Source organism: Molothrus aeneus, chromosome 3 (assembly GCF_037042795.1).
Source record: "Molothrus aeneus isolate 106 chromosome 3, BPBGC_Maene_1.0, whole genome shotgun sequence".
NCBI classification, from domain to species: Eukaryota; Metazoa; Chordata; class Aves; order Passeriformes; family Icteridae; genus Molothrus; species Molothrus aeneus.
The window spans coordinates 68,990,572-69,011,727 of NC_089648.1; the positions used below are offsets into that span (position 1 = coordinate 68,990,572).

Genomic DNA, 21,156 nt, shown 5'->3' on the forward strand with positions numbered 1-21,156 from the left:
TACATGTCAGTAACACAACATGTTTTGAAAATGGAGTTAAACTTTGACTACTGGTTGGTAATTCATAGAAAATCCTGTCTAAAGTTACATCCAAACCATATGTAACGTCGAGGCTGTATGATTAGGTGTAGCAATGATAGACATACTGCTCCTTATTACTTGATTTTTATGTTCTGATCTTCCCCCCACCCACAGCTGCACTTTTCATTTACAGTTTCCTGCTAAGAACGTAAGGTATTCATTGCTAGTGGTGTTGGAAACCCCCTGAACAGCCCATAACACTGCTTTTGCTATTGCTACACGCTGAGTATTTCAACACAGGTAATTTTCTTCTGTTCCTTACCTGGTCCAAATCAGGTGAAAGTGCTTCGCTTCTAGTGTCTGTCTAGGCAGTGGCTTATTTAGAGGCCAGTGCTCCATGTTCCTGTGATGAGCACTTTTTATGTCTACTTTTGTAACATCCTGTCGCTTGACAAGCTGTAGAGCACTGGGCGTGAAAAAGCAAAGTGTTTTGATTGTTCAGAGTATCACTATAATTTGCTATTTTATTAAAGCATTATTCATTTCTCACTATATCTCTGCCTTTAGTAATACACTCTGATTTTACCACATACATGGTGGAAAAAACCAATTTTTTTCTGAAAACTACTTTTCTTTAAAAATGATGGAGTTTTAAATAGTGTTGAGGAAATATATTTTAATTCAGTTGCATCATCTGTATAACTTCTGTGGTTGTGAGTAATGTGGTCAATTGGAGTTCAAGCCAGAGAAGTACTTACATCACCACAAACAATTAAGAATTCTGTGTCCAGGATGCATACACACTATGTATTATTCATTAATATATATTTTCTGTCTTTTTCCTGGGTAGCTTAATGTTCATTGTGACTGATTTTGGAAATCTATAGAGTTTTAAGTGTATAACTGCCTTGGCTGCATTCTGTTAACTGTATATTGGAGCATGGTAAAAAACACATTATATATTTGTGTGTTTGGTGAGAATAGAAATATGCAGGTTACAGATTCACAGAATGCTGAAGGCAAGCAGCTGTCCCCCTCCTCCTTAAAATCCTTCACTACCTGTAGCCAGTAAACAAAATAAAGGTGCATGCCACGTGACCACAGTGTATGTGCCCTTGAGCAGAGATCTGAGCAGTGCAATCTTTCATGGATTTGAGTGGCTGGGCAGTACTGATGGGCTGAGCTAAAAAAAAATTTCTGCTTTGGGAAGTTAGATAGAATCTCCCTTCTACTGCTTTCAGGGTTGCTGTGAGCATGGGGTATCCTGAGCTGCCAGGCTCACTGGGTTACACCTGACTTGTGCATGACATGAAATGCAAGAGACATGCTGCTCCTTGAAAATAATCAAGATTTAATTCAATCCTAAATACTTGTTTTTCTCTGCAGCAGTAGGATTTCATTGTAAGTGTCAGGTAAAAGATAACAGAAGATCATGATTCATAATTGCAACTTATTTCCCTGCTAACATGAATATTAAAGACTTGATGGATGGATGGCAGCCTGAGGTCTAAGTCTTTTTTTCCACTTTGGTACAACCAGTGAACATGGATTGTGAAAATATGTCTTTTTTTTTTCTTCTGTTTCAGGGGTTTTGTCTATGATAGCCGAAACAATTTACAGATGCGAGGTTTGGTTGTACTGCTTATTTCCAAAGCTGCTGGACCCAGTACGGCAGAGCTCTCTTTCCAGCACGACATGGTCAGTGGAATTTATTCCAGGTATGTATGCTAGGGTATATTTGATGGGCAATTTCTTGGTGGTATCAAAGCATGCTAAGTGGCCTGTTCACCTGTCAAGGAAAATCAATACTTCCCTAATCACGAAGCTTTGTTCCTCATGTTTATTGTAAGCTTTCCACAGTGAAAACCATTTCCTACTCTTTGTGTAACTCTTATTGTATCTAATTGTGGGTTTTTGGGCACTACCGAATTGGAAACATTTGGGTCGAGATAGTTAGTTGAAAGTTTACATTAAGAGGTACTCAGAATAAAAAAACCCCAATGCTAGAAAACATTTTTAAACAGAGTATTTTCATTTTGATTTCCTCCCGTGTTATTTGAGTATACCTGTTTACTAGAAATTTCCGAGTGAGATGCCAGCCTTGCGGGACACCAGTTGGTCTCACTGAGCACAGAAGTTTTTGTATAGCCTGTTTGGAGGGTGTTTTCCCATGCAGCAGCAGTGTAGAATAAAGTTTTTACCTCCCACGTGTCACAGCAGGTTTACTGAGCCTGCCATTATGGTTCCTTAGGCTCTCACTGAGATAGTTCAGCTTCATTAAGTTCCTAAATATTTTGTAAGCTTTTAAACTAAATTTCTTAATCTAGTAACGTCAGTAATGAAAATCAGTGGTTGCTCTCCTTTGTATATTTGATAGTGAACTATTCTATTGAAGCAAGTCATGAGTGAGAAGAGGTTATGCAGAATGTTGAAAAATTGTAAACTTTGAACTTTTTAAAAACCTTTTGAAAAATTGTGTGTTGCTTGGTTGAGGAAACAAGACTGTTGTGTTTTTTGTTAATTGTGTTTCTGACCTTTGTAATACACTAAAGGAAGATGCACAAGCTTAGTGACATGTTTGCATCCTGTTGTGACATGTTTGCATCCTGTTTTGTTTCAAAATGCAGAAGTAGTATCATAGAATTGGAAAGACCAAACACAAAAAAAATTTAAAATCTGTGTAGTATCTTAAAATAGCAGAGAAGGAAAATATATATGAATTAGTACAGGCAGAAATAAGTAAGAAAAAGGACGAGGCTGTAAAGCAGGCTTGTTATGGAAAGCTGTGTTGTCCTTTTGGCTGTTTAATTCCATTCTTATTTGGTTTCATCCGTAATGTCCCCGTAGGGTTGTAAAATTTTTATATTTATATGCAAATGATGCTGTATGAAAGCATAATTCTAGTTAGTTAATTATGGCACAGGAGGTATTTTAGTTTGTTTTGTAAATGATTAAAAAAATTTTACCTTAAGTATGCCTCATAAAAGGAGAGAAAAAGCATTATTTTTTTGATAACTAAGTTCTTGAGTATGGTGATTCTGACCATGGAGGTAAAGTTTGAGCATTTAAAGCTGCCGTTCGGAAGGTGACTAGTGGAAGTATTCATTAAGGAGCAAATAAGACCTTGAATTAATAATGAGCCATTTGGTGTAAATGGACATCATTGGAATGATGCCAGTTCAACCAGCTGAAAATCTAGCCTAATAATCTAAGTTTGAGCAAGTCAATAGCCATTATAATATCTACTTCAGAGTTACAAAGGTACGCCAAAAACAAAGCAGTTTTGAATACGCCCACACAGGTTCACTTAAGGTTCATTACTGTCTGCAAAAGTGATGACTGTGGAGTTGTTAATTTGAATGGGTTTTCAATGACACTTTAAGTCCTGTAACATGGTGTAAATACAAGCAAATATGCCGCTGCATTTTTTCATTTTGTGTCATAATGGTCAGTTCTTGCCCTCTACTGAAGTCACTGTGGATTTTGGCTTTGGAGTTCTTTCTTTATTTAAGGTACTTTTCCAACTGCACTTATTTAAATGTGAGTCTAATTTCTGATTTCCATTTCTCCATTGTATATAGCTAAGAGAATAGGCAGCTTGTAAAGTTGTGATCTTAAAGGTTTTTTGTGATATTTTTAACATGTATTACAAGCAGTGTTTTACAAACTGCCCTCTCCTGAAGACGAACAAAAGGATGTTGTTTTCCATTAGTGCATTTTTGTCTGCTATCTTGGTTGCAATGTAATTATATATGGTTTGTGTGTATTTGACATATGTACCAAAGGCAAAATATATCCCTCAGTGATATGAAGTGAAGAAATATGCTTAATCTTTTATTGCTTATATTTCTCCAGCTTTGGATAGTATTTTTTGGAAATAGATTCTTACAGATTTTCAGCTCAGCTGTAATCTATACAGCTCTTTTTGTTGCCATGCCATATAATTACTTCATCTTTATATATAATGTTTTGCTGGAAATATTATTTCTGGCACTGTAATGAGCATCTTCACTGCCTGATACTTACGTGCTGTGAACATTATATTGTGGACTATTAGCTGGGATATGGCTGACTTGATTTTAGGATACTTAGTAGTGATTAATTAATTGCATTTCTGAAATCTGAGCATGAGCTAAGTTGTTCCAGTACTTGTCAGCAACTGCACCAGCCCAGTCTTTCTTTTCCCAGTGTTTGTGTTGGAACCAGTTCTTGTGCTCTATTTAAATATTCAGTCCTGCAGTAGATAGCCAGGTTCCATCAGTCCTCTGTAACTGGTACTACACTAAATGTATAATCTGTGACCAGGAAGATGTAGCACTGTGATAACCATTTACCTTGAAAAAACACAAAAAAACCATGGTGGACCTTTTCATCCTGGAATTTGGCACATTCTGCATAACCTCTTCTCACTATTTCATATTCTTAAATCACAATAAGGCAATACAAAAATTAAAATTAAAACAGAAAGATACTGAGAGCTGAATTTGGAATAGAAAAAAAAAATTATCCTATTTTCTTGTTCTCTAGATATGTCAATTCAAAGGACAATTGACCTAAATGTATAAAAATAGATAATCTAGCTTCCTAGCTGGCATCTGTTTTTCACTGGTACACAATGGAACAAAACCAATGCCTGCTACCAGAGAACAATCTTTTCCAGAATAATGAGGATTACAATTTAGGTGGTTACAGGAGCAGGACTAGTGTAGTTAAATGGTGCTGCCTCTGGCCAGCATTGCCTTCAGCTTTAGCACTTCATGATTTGCAAGAGTCGTGATCTGCCTGCATTAATTTGGGGCCGTGGGGGTCATTGTGTGCAAGGGTATCATAGTAACTGCTGGTTGCCTTATGAGCCATGCTGAAGATAAGGGAGGAAGTGTTATAAAAGCCTGCCTGGCATGCTTTATGCTGTACAGCCACCTCCCTATCATGTTGGCAGCAGCCTGACTTTATTCCTATTGGCGAGGAAAAGAACCTGGCTCTGCTTCCAGCTCAGCACCAGTGATCCCAAAAGAGGACGAAGAGAAGTAGCAGCATGATAAACAGCTCAATTTCAGCTGCTGGACAGATTTCCTAAATTAGAACTTTTTGCTGGTTTCTTAGCATTAAAGAAAATATTTCCTTGGCTACAGAAGCATTGAAATATAAGGATCAATTGTAGTGCTCAGTACAGAGTATGCAAACAGTATCATGTAAGAGTTGATGTCATTGCCTGTGCTCAAGCAAAGCATGCATCGCATATTCCCTTGAAAGTCCTTACTCCTGTGCTAAAGAGAAAGCAGAACTCACATTGGGTTTAGGCAGAATCGAATTAACAATAATTTATCATGCTAATGGTATCAGAGAGTGCCTCAGATGTGATACAGGAGGCTTGAGCTTCATAAGGGCTTTGAGATGCATTTCCTAACTAGTGATTATACTTGAGTCTGACACTGCATTGCCTTCTCTCAGAGCAAAGCTCACTTGGATAGTGAAGTATACAGCTTGCTGTTATTTTACTTTGCTGCTGGTAGTGAGGTTTGTAATTGAAACTCCAGGATCGTGTGGGTTCTGAACACTGACAACTTTATGCTTCATGGTGGAGCTCCATTCTCACAGTTGAAGATCCTAAGACTGGCTTGGGTCCTCTCTCAAAGTACCCAAAGGGGTATCTTTTTCTGTTCACGTCTGGCACTGCCAGACACTACTGCCTGGGGACTGAGGGATCTCCTTGCCTTTGTATTGAGTAATGAATGCCTGACATAGCCTCTGTATTGCAGCTTAGAATGCAAGTGACACCAAAGAACAAACTTGGGCCATCTCTTCAGCCCTCAGCATCCTTGGCTCTAGCACAGCAAGTTATTTTCTCTTCTCTGTTTTGCCCTTTTTCTTTTGTTTTTTTTTTTTTTTTCCCTATTAGTGCCAATTTTAAAAATACCCTATAGTATTGACATCCATTGAGTCAGCTCTGCAGATTTCCTTGGATGCTTGTCAGAGGTTTAAAGCAATCCTTTTTTCAGTCAAATCTGCCTGGGCATCCACACTGGTGGATCCTATGGCCATTGACAAGCAAAGACCTTCTAATCATTCCATATTGAAACTGAATTTCAATACAGAATATTGAAATTGAAATTGAATTTCAGTTCTGTACTATCGATACTGGACTCTGTCCTTGCACCTTCTTCCTTAGGATGATACAGTTGACCTTTTATCACTTTGCAAGCTGAATATGCTTTACTACAAGAAGGTACTCACTGGATAAACTTGTCTCAGAATCAGAATCCTTCCTGCTACTTGGAAGAGTGGTGGCAATACTGTAGTGACAGGAATCATGAACATAGGTACCTTTTCCATAGTGTTTTAGTAATTATTCTGGAACAGCATTGATGCTGATTCCAATGAAAGCCCAGTTTAAGAGTAAGCTGGGAGCAGAAGCCAAATCCTTGTTATGGTGGTGAATCTTTTTTCTTGCCATGTTCCAATACTAAGTTGTTATGAGTACCTTTTTTGGAGGTACACACACACACAGGGGTCACAGAGTCATTTCACATGCTCTTTATCATTGTGGCCATATCACAGTAATCTTCTTCTTCTAACCTACTCCAAGGAACATGTAAAATTTGAATCCAGATCTTAACCAGAGGATTCATTCACCCTTAGGTTTCTTTTTCTCTGAATGTTTCTTTGATTACAAAGAAGTCAGAGGGGGTAGGTGTCTTTCTAAGGACTGTAAGGACAGAGGACATAGCGATCTGTCACTCTGCAGTTCTAGCCAGGTTTCTCCCAGCTTCTTGCTAGATAGGAAAACAAAGCTTTTGCCTTAACTTTATTTCCTTTCCTATATTCCGAAGAGCTTTATGCCATTTTCAAAGAAAGTTTGACCTTCCATTAACCTCCTTTAGGGTTAACCAGATGATGCCGATAGTACATCTAGGTTCACATTATAATTCAAGTTGGAAGGGATATCAGGAGGTCCGTAGACCCACCTCCTTCTGAAAGCAGAGTCAGCAATGAGGTCAGACTCATCTAGCTTTCTTCATGAAGGTCAGGTCTTTCAAGAAGAGAGTCTTCTTCACAAGGTGATAATCAAGATGTGTTTTAAACAGATGAGTGAGCATTCTACCTCCAGCTTGTAGCCTCAGCTCTGTGTCTAGTAGTGTCACTGGTGTGCATTCATGACTATGGAGCTCACAAGAGGCTACACTGATGTTGGCATAATTTAGCCTGTTAGGTATCTTTATGGTCATTTGTCAGCTGTAGTATCCAAAGAACTTTGCATCCCAAGATTTTCAGAATTAGAAATGGTGACTCTGAGAAATTACCTACTTTAGGAACACAAGCGTAAAAGTCTTGTCTGTCTTAGGGATATGCCACTGTGTATTAGGGACAAATTGCTGTGTATTAATGGGGACACTGGGAATCTCCTCTATTTCTCACAGGTGACAGCTCACCATCTGCAGCTCTATCCGTTCTTCTCCAAAACCCATGCCATGGCAGCCGTAACAGCGGTGGTGCTGTGCTTGTTAGAGCAGTCCTTAATTGCTGTATGCAGGAGGAGCACTCAGGCTGCCTCCAGGGAATCTAAGCTTATGTGAATTATGGTCCTTGGACGACTCCAGTCTGCAAAGATAGATATGGGCTAGTGTAGTCAAAAGCTCAGAGGTAATATGCTGATTATAATATGCTTTTGAGACTTGCAGTCTGCAAAAATATGCACAGATGAACATTGGTTGGTTGACCTATACCTTTGACCTGGACTGCTGTAGGACTGGGACTTTATGGGTGAGAAGAATCTGAAATGACAATACTTCGCTTTATGTATTTAGCATAACAGCATATGAGGTGTGAGGACACCTTCTCTGGAAATTGGGAAGATGTAAAAGGCGTTCCATGTTGAGTGAAAACCAGAATAAATACTGCATGAGGATATGCACCTTTGGCTCTGCATTCCCTGAGAGCTGCAGCTATTGGCAAGTAGCTTCTGTCCTGTTCTTGTGAATGCAGCCAAGCAGCTGAGAGATGCTAATGCTCGGGTGACTCACATCTCCAGTCAGAGTAGATGGCTCCAGTAGCAAAGGGCTGCCTTCTGCTGTAGGAACAGGTCATGCTGTCTGGGAAAGCAGGTCTTTTACTGTGTGAGCTGTATCTTCACTTGCTCAGCTCACCTGTGATTTTTTGTCAGCAGCTTCTTCCTACAGTAGACAAGTTTAAAGATGTTTGTAATTTTAAATAGTTGTTTAAATGCTTTCCAACTGGAATGTGTCTCCACATTAATCTAGATGTGTTTATCTATGGAAAGAAATTAGATAGTCCCCATTTAAAAGAAAGAAAGGAAAAAGCAAATGCATTACAAAGCCTCCTGGCTAGTTAGCCATGAGTAAATTTTGGTGAAGGAGGTGAGGTTTATTGTATTCCTAGAGTGTAAATGACACTTAAAGGTTGCTTTGACCTGTTTGCTATTAAATTTTGCAAAAGCCTTCTTTTTACCTTGCATGGTGTTAGGTATATCTGTGGACAAAATCTCTTTGAGAGTTATTGTAAAAGGTAAAACACAAATGAAATAAAACCAAAGAAAGACCATACAAATTATGATTTCAGTGCCTACAAGAATACAACGAGCACAAGTGTGTGACTCTTCACCTCATTTCAGATCTTAACCTTCTTTCAATTTCTGTACTCTGAACTGCATAGGACGTTAACTTCAGAGATTGGATTTGACTGTTTCTTACCTTCATATTTTCAAGTAAAAAAATGATTCCTAACTATACAATGGATTTTTATCATGTGAAGAGTACTTTCATATTTGTAAGAAGTTGGTTTTTTTTTTTTCCATTACTACTTTTCTGGGTTTACTAGTAATGGAAACTAAATTGAATTTACCTTGACCTGGTGCAATGCAGAGGGAGTGGCTGTGAACCAAAGTTTGGGAGACCTCATGCTCCATTGCACCTATCCCCATCAATGACTGCTAAATCATTGATAGATGATGAACATGTTTAAACAAAATAAAAAGTATTAAATTAGAAAAATGTAGTAAGACCAATAGTGTATGTAGAAACTCAAAACTCAAAGAAAGCAGAGATGATATCTTTTGTGTGATGTAAGTATTAAGCCTGAGAGTTTTAGTACAGTGTAGCTGTTGCACTTTAAATTCACACTGTCTTATTGCACACAAGCCCTGGGTCTCAGCTGCAGATATTGCAGAGATTAATCTTATTAATGGAACTGCTAATTGGTGTTTGACTTCTAATTATAGTAACAATAGGCCATAACAATCAATCCTCACCTTTACTGGGGCACATTAGGACTCTTTATCATAAAAATGATTTCCTTTGGGACTTAACTGTTCTTATTTCTATCTTCTGGAAGGCTGGCTTTCAGCAAAGGTACAGTATCCCAACTAGCAAGTACTTTGGAAGCTTAGCTAATTAACTGGTAGAGAAAATACATGGTCCTAAAATATTCAATATCCAAGTACATTAAGAAGTACAATGCTCTTGACAAAATTGCTTGAAAGATAATGGGAAAAGTATGTCAAAATATGAGCAGTGATGTCTTTTATAATCTTAAAGAAATATGTAATTTTGTCTCCCAGTCCTTGGTAGCTTTTCCATAGCTTTTAGTGAGAGGAAATCCAAGCAGTTATTCTAAATTATTCTATTTAGTTTTTTCTCTCCAGGATAAATCTTGTGAGATTCATCATCTCATTTACAAGATGAGTCTCAGGAGATGAAAAGCACATACAACTTGATTACATATTCCTATTGATCATCTTCCATCCACAACAATAAAAATCAACTCCAAATACAAATCTAACAATATTACTAATTCATTACAACCAGTACTTTTCTTCATTAACTTTTATTGTTTTCAGCATACTTAGCATGTGCAAATACAGCAATTATATGTTGAACAAGAAAAGGTCTTCTCCTTACATTGTAGGATAATAAAAAGGCTCTGCATTACAGCTGATCAAAGTCTGTTCAGAGATATAGCTCAAATCTTGTTCAAAATAAGTCTTTATAGCACTAGAGAGCTGAGCAAGGTAAACTCAGCATGTACATCACTAAGTGTGTTTGGTTTCCATTTTAAAAAGGAAGTAATTTTCACTAATCTTCAGAGAAAGCATGGTAGGGAGGGTTTACCTTGGAAAAATTGTAATGGCATCCCTGTCTGTCTGTCTGTCCAGCCCTCCCTTTTCTTGGAGCTTCTTCCTCCCACTGCTTGTGAAGTGAGAACTGGACTGCCACAATGCGCAGCATAGCAAACAAAACCAGAGCAGCACTGGTGGAATTCTGCAGTGGGTCAGGAGCAAAGCCCTGCTTTCACCCCAGTGGGAGCTTTTCAAAGAAAGGCCAGGTGACCTGTGGGTAACAGGCCTGGCACAGCCTTCCTGGGACATGGCATGACCACACACCAGAGCACTTCACCAGAACTGTGTTTGCTGTAAAACCTTTCCCTTGAAACAATTTTCTACTTGAGAACTTTCACATTTCCTTTACAAAAACTATAATAGTATTTGTGAAGAGAAATCTCCAACTGTCACCTAAGTACAATCCAGTGCTGTGATGGAAGCACACAACAGCTTCAGGGACTGCTTATCCATCAGAACTATGACATCAATGTGACCAATTGCTTCATTCCAAATTCTTAAATAACTGTATCTATATAATTTATTTGTCCTGCAATCCCAAAATATTTTCCTTGCTTTTCTACCTGCTGAAATACCACCAATCATTTTTCTGTCCTATTAACATCTCCCTTGACAGATTTTACAATGCAGTTATCCAGTTTCAATACAAATCTCTGCAATTCTTGGGAAATTGTAGCAATATGAAGTTAAGTATTACAAGGCATACTGCATCAATTAATTTATTTTCTTAGTATGATTTGGTCAGTACTCTGATATAAGGTAACTGAAGATATTACAATATCTGCTGAGGTGGAGTTGAGAACTCCACAAATATATGTATATGGAAATATGAGACTGTATGAAGATTATGCAATGTTCTTTCTCTTCCACTTGAAATAATGGCATGTTCTGGACCCTAATCACATTAAATGAATGAATATTTCTTGTGGCTTTATTGGTATCTGGCCTTTAACCTTTAGTAGATTTTCATGTGCAATTTGACTGCTCTGAGATCCTTCTAGAGCAAACAATAATAAAAAAGAAAGGCAGAATAATATGCTGGTGGTGTAGACAGGGTGCTGTACATCAAAACTTGGTTATTTTTAATATATTCCAATATAAAGGTGTATGAGTACATAGATAAGAGTGATTGATGATTTGAGAAGCGGAATAAGGAGCTGGAGAACAAGGGATAAAGATTTCAAGAATATGAATGCAATATGGTATTCTCACTGTGTTTCATTTGAGAAGGTGCTTATGCAGTCAAAAGGGAAATCAGAAAGACGATGGGTTTTTTTTATAGGGTTTGCAGCAATTCAAAACTTATGATCAGCAGTGCCAGCATGATTGGTATATGTGAAATTTCGTGAGCTTGATTGCCCGGTTCCTGAAGTCCATTAAAGTATTTGGAGTTGCAGTTTTTAATTTTTCTAAAGGCTTGGCCAAATTTATGTACATTTTTGTGAAAGAGAAGATGCAGCCAAATAAATTATGCATCTATTATTGCCAGAAAGGGGAGAAACATAAACAAATTCTGTTTTATACTAAATAGCATTTCTGATTCCTTTCTTGTAGTTGCTATCTTTCACCTAGACACTGCTGCATGGAAAGCTTGCTTTAGTCTCTTATAGCTGAAATTTCATTCTGGCTTTTGATATCCATACAACAAAACTAGTACCAAAAGTCCAGCTACATTCATAGCTGTTCCAGTAGGCAAATTAAATTTTAGCAAAGTTCCAGTATTAGCTGCAGTCAGGAAAGGATCCTATTTTGTGCACTCTGGTAGGAATTCTGCAGAAATAAAGTTTGCTCTTGAAGGTGGCTTGTTACCATATAGCTGTGTCTCCATCATCACTTGCTTGGGGTTAATGTTGCTTGAATTGGTTAATGTCATTTTATCCCTTCTTAAAGTGTGTAGATTGAATCATTCTGGGATGAAAGAACCAAAAAATGTAAGTGTGAAATTTTCAGATACCTTATATTCTAATAAGGTAAAAATAGATGGAAATTGTGCCAATGGTATAATAGTAAGTCATTTTTTTAATCAAAGGACACATTTTACTCAATATCACACCGTATGCCATTTGCATAAAGTATATACGAATAATAATGACAAAACTTTGCAGACCTCAACAGCACCAAATGCTTGTTTCTATGCTGATATGGTCCCAGAAGCAGCAGTCGTTGCCTTGCTCCAAAAGGTTTATTATCCTTTCCCTGCTGGCAATTCTGTCAACACACCTGGTGTAAGGAGCAAGGTCTCTGAGAAGTCTGCTGTCTCCCTTTAGCTATTGGTCTCTTTCCTTGTACATGGCAGGCAATACCCATCTGCTGCATACTTCTGCTTTGTGAAAAGCAAAAGTATTCCCATAAAAAAAAATTTGAATGTATGGTATTAATGTCCTTATCCAATTCTGAACATTGAAGGTTCAGGAGGGAAGAGGAGAGCACTTGTGATGACCATACTTTTAATTGCTGATTAACAGAAATGTAGTTACAGCTGTTCAGAATACAACAGGTTTATTTCACAGTAGGAGCTATCTGCGGTTGTGCAACCAGTATGTTTGGATTTTTTTATCCCCTCTGTATCTTGGATATTTATGGGTGTTTCAGAATTCACAGTAATTGTTATATAAGCATGATAAAAAATATATATATATATAGTTATAAAATAAACCCCAAGCCTATCTGGTACACTGTATTCTAGTGATTCACATTTTATTTTTAATGCCTTTTTCTTGTGCAGTTAGACATATGAACAATCTATTCTCTTAACAGGACTGCTCATTTATCAAGTGTTCATTCTTCATGGCATAAAAAAGGTTACCTTCTTTTTGCTCTCACATAAAAAGGTTCCATGTATTTCAGGTGTCATTAGTACTAGAGATTTAATGTCAAGGTTAGTGCACCTTATCTTTCAGCTACATTGAATACAATTACAGACAAACTCTTCAGAGAGAATTCAGAGAAAAACTGGAAGTAATAAGTCAAGCTGGCAGTCTCAGAGTAGCTGACAGTGCACAGGAATGGGAGTTTCTCTTAACAATGGTTCCAACTGTCTTCCATAGTCATTGCAAATAAAATTATAGACATGCTTCAGTCTTGCAGGGCTGAGAAACAACTAATAAAATATAGAAAAAATATGTCATAAAATTAATTGTTAGTAGCTTATTTCTTGCACTTACCTGTAAGACCTTTTATTTCGCTTCATATCTTTTTAGCTGGTTTTAGTGCAGGTATTTAAATATTTGACCATGATTGAAATTTCTTATGGAATAGATGCATGAGATGTAGTTGGAGGATACATGATATTGAGTGGCTATAGAGCAAATATGGGTAATCCTGGATGGATGGGCTCCCTGGGTGTTGCCCACAAGCAGTCTGGCTGATACATGCCGCCATCACATGGGAAGAAATGTTGGTCATTTCCATAGCAAAATACGTGATTTTCTCCATCATCATGTTCCTTTTGATTTCTGCTGTAGTGATAGCAAGGTCATCCAGTCTACAAATGAATCCTTTGTTCATACCTCATCTTTTGAGGGTTTTGGTCAACATGTTATTTAGTTCTGAGTCTTATGGTCTGTTTTTGCATCATGTATCCTACCATCACATTTTCCTAAAGCCGTGCTATAGCAGCTGTTGCCAAAGCTTTTGATCATCTCCTATCTTGCCATTTTTTGACTCTTGTTTCCAATACCTAAAACTTGTTCACTTCAGTGAGCCAAAAGGAAGGCCTTCATGCTAACTGCATTGTAAACTCTTTTCTTGGCTTGCTCTTCTTTCGCCCCATCAATTTTAAATGTCTTATTTTTATCTTTGACTATTAGAAATATAGTATGTTTTTTAAAGGAAACAGCAGTTGTTTTTCTGTTTCTAATCCAGTTGCAGTTGTGCAGAGGTGGGCTTTCTTGTGAGCATTGTTTTTTGGAATTGGCTTCTGGTGTTCATTTTTGAATTAACATCGCAGAATTTAAACTTAGTCTGAATTGTCTAGAAACTTAGCATGGAAATAACTCTATAAAACTTCTGTTTGATGTTTTCTATGTTCTGTTTAGACCTTTAAATTAGCCTGATGCCCTTCAGGTTGTATAATGAATCAGAGCTTGCATTTGTTTCATGTTGCACAGCATTCATATTTGCTTGATGTCTGCTTGCAGAAGTGCCACCTTGTTAGGGTACGTGGTTTTGTTAGTAATAAAATGAGTTGTACAAAGGACAGGTGGTAGGATAACCTTTTTGCAGAATATTGTTGTTAACTAAGGGCAGTTAACATTTTTTTTACCAGAGTACCTGTTCAGTTGGCATAAGACTGGCATTGCCTGGAATTAATGGAATTCTTTTTAATTTTGTAAACATTTTTTCTAAGACTCTATTAAATAAAATTTGCTTTTTGTCTTTCAAACAATTTCAAAACACTGGTAAAATTTGTTGGTCAGTTTAACTAGGAAATTTTGTAAGTGGATTGTCAGACTGGAGATGTGCTGTTAACGTTGGTTTATGTTCTTTAGCCACTGGCTAAGCATTCACTGAGGATGCAAGAAGCCCAGGTTTGGCTCTCTTGAGACTTTGAAAGGATGCAAATGCACTCCTCTGTCTGAATTTTCAGAACATTTCTCCAAACAGAGGGATATAGGACATCCAGGTCAGGAATGCCTGAGTTTGTAATGTTGTTTCCCTCCTGATAGCTAACTTAGTGGAGCGGGATCTGGAGTCCAGGTGTCCCACCTTTCTCTCCCACAGTCTCCTGCATACTTTTTTCACTCTTTTGCCATCTGGCTGAATGAATAATTCAAGGTTTTGTGTAACAGCAGAGTAACTCGGCAGGAGTGGCCGAGGAAGGAGGTGTGAGGCTGCCTTGGTCTTGGGAACTGGGTGGCTGCCTGATGGGAGACCCAGATTTCTGAGTGGTGCACTGAATGCTTCAAATGAGGGGCTTGGACTGGAAACAAAATTCTCTGCAGTCAGGTTGTCAGGTACCATGTCCACTACTTAAGTTCTTCCTCTCTTTCACAGTTTTATGACTTCCAAATGCTGGCTGTCACTTGGAGTTTGGGGGACATTGGCATGTTTTTAAGTGATAAACATACCTGTGCTTTTGCCTCATTGTATCTTTTCACCCCCATACCATCTATAAACACAAAAAGGCAGGAAAATAAATGTCTCCAATAGTAATTTTCTAACTGGAAGTCAACATATGCAGCTGACCAGAAAAGTACTTCAAATCATCTTATAGGTGTTTTCTCAGAGATGACACTCTAGTTATTTGAGACAACTGTTTTTTCCACCTGCTGTGAAAGATGAGTTGCCTTTTGGACACTTAAATATTTCCATGCTGTTAAAGCAGCAGATTGAAAAGCAGATGAGAAAGTTCAAAGCCAAGGCTGAAAGTTCAGTTTCAACTTTTAGTTTTCTGACTTTTGTCACCTCGTGTCACAACCTAACTGTTGTTTTCACTTAGAGTTATTAATTAAGAAATACCAAGTTTACCCATTTACTGTTATCTTTCTTCACAGCAAATGAAAGTGAAATTCCTTCCTTTTTGTATCCTGTGTTAGATAATAATTGAGAGAATAATAGATTCCAGGGACCTTTGATCTACCATTACTGTAAAATAAAAATAAAACTTAATTTTTTTTCTCCCACTGACCGTAATGATTTTAACCTTGTGTACTAATTTGAATGCGCTTGTGGGGGCAGAGTCTTAAATGAGACAAAAATGAAGGAAAAATTGCTAATGCTGCCACTGTATATCTAATGAGCACTGTGTAATAAACCATAACCTCTTCAACATTTCTGTGGAAAATGGTGTGATTATTTTGGATGGCTGGCCCTCTGTGTATGGCTCATTACCATCTGGCATAATGTGTATTGATATAGCCTGTAATTGTCAACTCTTATTTGACATGCTGCCTTTAATAAATGTGACTTGCATGGCTAGAACCTCCTAATGGTTATATGGAAAACTGTAATTAAATAAAATATGTATACTTATGTAAAATACACACCCTTATATCCATAAAATAATTTTGTAGAAGGTCTCTGTTTTTCTTTATCTCCTGTTCTTAGTGGGAATATTTGTATGTAATCCCAGGTTAGTACTGCATTACCAGTGTGGATACCTAAATATGTGAAGACAGACATGAATCTTGAATGTAGATTGTTTCCTCTTGCAGAACTTGCTTCAAATACATTTTGAAATATTTATTTTCTGTGCACTGTAGGACAGAATTAATATACCTGCTGTAATAGAACAGGTTCCCTGCCTGATGGTGGCTTTGTGTGCTCCTGCACTGGGAATGGGAGGTAACTCTAATGGGCCAAATGGCTCCAGTTTTGGTGTTTCTCCTGAAGAAGGTGGCTTATATAAATGCATTTGTAAATCTCAGTGCTGAAAGTATTTATACCTCCTTAAAGGAAAATGGGCTTCTGGGCAATGGTAAGTTTTCAGATAGAGGGACAAACATATGCTGCTAATCTAGTCATATTCTGTTTATTATCTGAAAAGTTTCCTTTCCTTGCCTTCACTGTTCATTCATATATGAATAACTGAGAGATATCATTCTGGTAGTCATATTGGCTGCCTTACAAAACATAGGATTTCCCCAGCTTTAATCAATTTTAATACTTGTGCAATGGGTGTTCATCTGATGTTACCTTGGCACTGTTGATGGAGAATCCATTGTTGCTCTTTGTAAGAGATTTTGGGAAGTGCCTTCCCTTTATTCTCTTTGGATTTCCTTAGGCTCAGGCTAGTGGATCTCATTTTATGTTTGCTTGATAATCAGCAAATTCTGTTGACTTTGTTTTCTGTAATATAGATGCTTAAACTTGCTTTAAATATCTGTGACCAAATCTACTGATTTAATATCAGCCTTCTCCATGCATAAAATAGCTTTTGTTCTTCACTTCATCTGTTTTCTTTGCTTTGATTGTTAGGACAAAAATGTTGGGAAGTCATACTTTCTCAAATTCTTCTTTCAATTGATGATTTTTACTGGTATCAGAAACTCAGGGTTGACAGAGACACTACTTTTGCTAATCTTCCCTTAAATCATCTGTGGATCCTACTGGCCTATTTGACCACAGCCACATTCTGTATCTTAGCTGATTATCTCAAATGACCTGTTCCTTCCACCCTTTTCCAAACTTTGGGTGCTTTCTTCTTGAAAGAGTCTCTAGTCCTGCATATCTGTGGTCTGCATTCAGATCTTTTGAATAATCTTTTTTTTTTTTTGCATTGCATATTTTAATTTGAGTAAAGCATATTGAACCCATTCAGTTGAATCCATATTGAGGATTATTCACTCTCTTTGCTGTTTATTAGCTGTGTTATTCCTTTTGTGTTGTCTTGTCTCCTGAGTGTAAGTTCTCTGGACCTGCTAACTGTAAAGTCTTACTCACTGCTGCTATTCACTTCTGGGCTAAGAGATATAAACACGTGCTTGCATAAAAATATTGCTTAAAATGTAACGGGCTTTCTACAGTGTCTTGCCTTTATGCAAGAGTTTTGTTTCTGCCTAACCTTACATAATGGACCAATGCAGTTCTTTAAAAGTTGTTCTTGGTTTTGAGGCGGTTTTTGTATATACATTTTTAAACTGCTGTTGTTCAGCTCCCTCTCAATCTCTGCATTTTCTCATCCAGTCCTTTATCAATTTTCTCCTTTGCACACCTTGTCTGGTTTGTGTTTGTTCCTATCAGTTTTTCAGTTTGTTGAAGCTAGATGGGGGAGAAATTATCGCTGTTTCAGCTTTGTCTAAACCACAATTTTTTTGCTTTTCGTTTTAGTTTTTAATCAGCTTAGTCTTTTTATTAACTGGGGATTTGTGGCTCTTTGGTCACATAGAAATATTCATAAGGAGTTTCCAAAAAGTATTCACATTTTTCTTTTTAATTTATCTAACTGATCCAGCCTATTTTATAATTGAAAATATTGCTCATGTATAATATATGCCTGTGAATGTTATCTGTCATATTTATAAACAATGCTTGTATACTGATTTAGATTATATTGTTTTCATGTAACACATATATTGAACTCACATTCACTTGTACCTAAATTTTTCTGATACGAGGTCTTTGTAGCAAATTGAATCTTTACTATAGAGAATTCAGGTTAAATGCAACATTTCTTGAGCTAGCAAAATTCCATTTAGAAATTCAACCTAGTGTCAGTACATTGTCAATATACCTACATATTGCCAATATGCATTATTGCATGAGCATACTGAATATCTGCATCATTATTTACAAAATGAGAGAAGTAGGTCTTTGGAGAAGTAAGCATCTTAGCTTGTGCTATTGCTTGATGAAGTACTTAATATAGTCTGCATAGCTGTTCATATAGTCTAAAGCAGATACCAACTGGAATTTCAACCAGCCTTTTATTAGAAGTTTAAATCTTGATAATATCTTTGTAAAAACACAATATTGCATTTGACAGCTTTACTTCATTTTGGAAATGTGATTCTTCCCATAGGGATAATCACTGATTTTAAAATGTGATTATGACATGTGATTTTATAAGTTTGACAATATGCTTATGAATTAGTAGCTCTAAATTTTATTATTGATTTTTGGCGTCAGTGTTCAAGTAATCCAAGAAGTCTTTTTCCAGATAACTTACTGATTTTTTTCTTTCTATCTTTAGGTGAACACTCATGGTTTTTCCTTTGGTTTGATCAGTTAGGTTAAGCTAGCCATCCTTCCTTTAAAAAATAAAAAAGCCATAAAACCTAAGCTGTAAATCTATTTTTTTTAACAATACTTACATAAGTACTGGCTCATGTCTCGAGTCTGTTTCTTCTCTAGGAGTGTAGGAAGGATCTCTGAGAACAGGAAAAGTAATTGATATCTCCCTTTTTAACAGTTTCTAGTGCTTATGAAATCTGTAATAACTGAAGTAAGATCAAAGCTATTTAAGTTTCATATGTCCTGGTTTATGGGGATTAAAAAACATACCTAGGCCTGCCACCACATCTCACTGTTCTTCAAATACCTGTCCCTTGCAGAATGTCCTTTGTATCCTTCTGGCTAATAAAGTCCCAACACGACAAAATTTGTCTGTACAAACTTTGCATCTGATTCTTAACCATGTCAGCCCAGTCCACCTGCTTCTCATTGTTCACCTAGCTGCATTGTCCCTGGTTTCTGGATCTTGCAGTAACCAGGTTCTTCTTACTGAGCAGGTTTACTCTTGATATTCCCTTCTTTATTGGTCCCAGCCTGCGTGCCTGCCTCTGGGAACTGGAAAACATCCATTTGACTTAGTGATTCTGGTGGTATTTTCCTTCTGGCTTTTCAGATTAACACTTTTTCCTTTTAAACTGAGTTTGAGGTAGTGATCTTTACTAGGTCTTTATCTAGATTCTCTCACCTATTCTCCATAATTGATGCTTTTGTTTCCAGGCTGGGATTATTTTTCTTTAGGCTGTGTGACTTGGAAGGAGAGTTGCTGTGATGAGGCCACCCAACCCAAGGACAACGTGCTATAGGTTGTAATCACTGTTCTTTGGCCACTGATGCTGATTATAGGAGTAAGGCAGACACAAGTTCAGCAGTTATGGCTTCGTTTTGCTGGGGATGATGGTGCAAGTGTGGATTCTTGCAGTCTGGTACGGGTAGCTGGCTCCCAGGCTGGAGGGCTCCTGGCTGTGCTGTGGTGACACAGCGGTGGCCGTGTTGGCACATCAGTGGCACTACTCAGAAGCTGATACAAGTTGGTTCACTTGAGTGCTGCTGTCTGGAGTACAAAGTGGGAATTGGTTGTTCTGTGGTATCCCTAACAATGAAGCCAAGACCTGTGAAAACCCTTCTTCAAAATTCCTGCACTAAGGAAGGGAACAGGACCCTGACTTCCAGTCAGGCTTTTCACTCTCCACTGCCAACCACCTACAATGCTTAGGGGAACTGGCTTGCCAAGTTCAAGCGAATATCTGCCCACTAAAAATCAGAAAACATTTTCAAATCCTATAATGGGCTGAGGGAAGATATTACTAAGGCAAGTTATGGAAAAGAACCTAAGCAATAATCAGTGATGGTGGTGACAGAGTGTGAAAATGTAAGATCTTTTCAAAAATAAATAAAGAAAAATACATGAAGGAGCATTGATAGAAATTTTACTTAAAAAACTTTGTGATACTAGGAAGGAAAGGAGATGAAAGAGGTAGGATATGTATCCAGTTTAAAAATAAAGTGATTGTTAGGAATGCAATTAAACAGCATATTCAACAAACTTCATAGATTTGATGTCTTTCAACTTGATTTATCCCTCAGGTGGAAGACACTCCTACATCTTAAGACCAAGACAGAAGGAACTGCAGAAATCTTGGTCTCTAGCCTTGTTAAAGGATAGAGTTGGTAGATGTTTTCTGCTGGTTAACAGATACATCAGTCATGGGAATGCAGTGAATATTTGGTCTTCTGCTCAAATCTGCTGCTTTACCCTGAAAATTTTCCCTGTTAGTGAAATGACAGCATCTGCCATACATATTGACTGGCCTAAACACCTGCCCCCGTGCCATTTAATTTCTTGTAAAAGACACCATTCACAGAAGATGGGAATGAGACTTTCCATCACTATGATGCTATTTGTTACTCACTATGCATTGTTCTTCTAATCATGGTTTATTAACCATGGCATTGACTTTGACAGGTGAATGGGAAAAAGAACTGTAAAAACCACTGCCCTTTCTCACTGTGTAACTAAGTGAACTATCTTGGTGCAGCACCCAGAGCATACAGGATCAACATCAATGTAGTTTAAGCACCTCCTTGTCTTCACAGAACTTTTTTTTCTGTTCATGGTTCACAAAAAAGGTAAAATCAGATACTAAGTGCTGCCCAAATATATAGTCAGTACCTAAAATTATTACTTTAATTCTTTAGTTAATGCTTTTTCATATGTAATTTTCCATTAAAGACACTATTTCTTTTTATTTCAAATTCATAGGTGTGTATATATAAAGATTATTATAGTTGTCACTGAAATGAGATGTGTGCTGATACTTTAAAAAAATTTT

At 37.4% G+C, this 21,156-nt stretch overlaps 1 protein-coding gene across 1 annotated transcript in view; it reads left to right on the forward strand.

Moving 5' to 3' along the window:
* Positions 1-21,156, forward strand: part of PDSS2 (decaprenyl diphosphate synthase subunit 2) — a 110,420-nt gene that overhangs the window by 43,548 nt on the left and 45,716 nt on the right. The window contains exon 2 of the mRNA XM_066547140.1: positions 1,608-1,739. Coding sequence (XP_066403237.1) covers positions 1,608-1,739 — 132 coding nt within the window. The remainder of the gene's footprint in view (positions 1-1,607; positions 1,740-21,156) is intronic.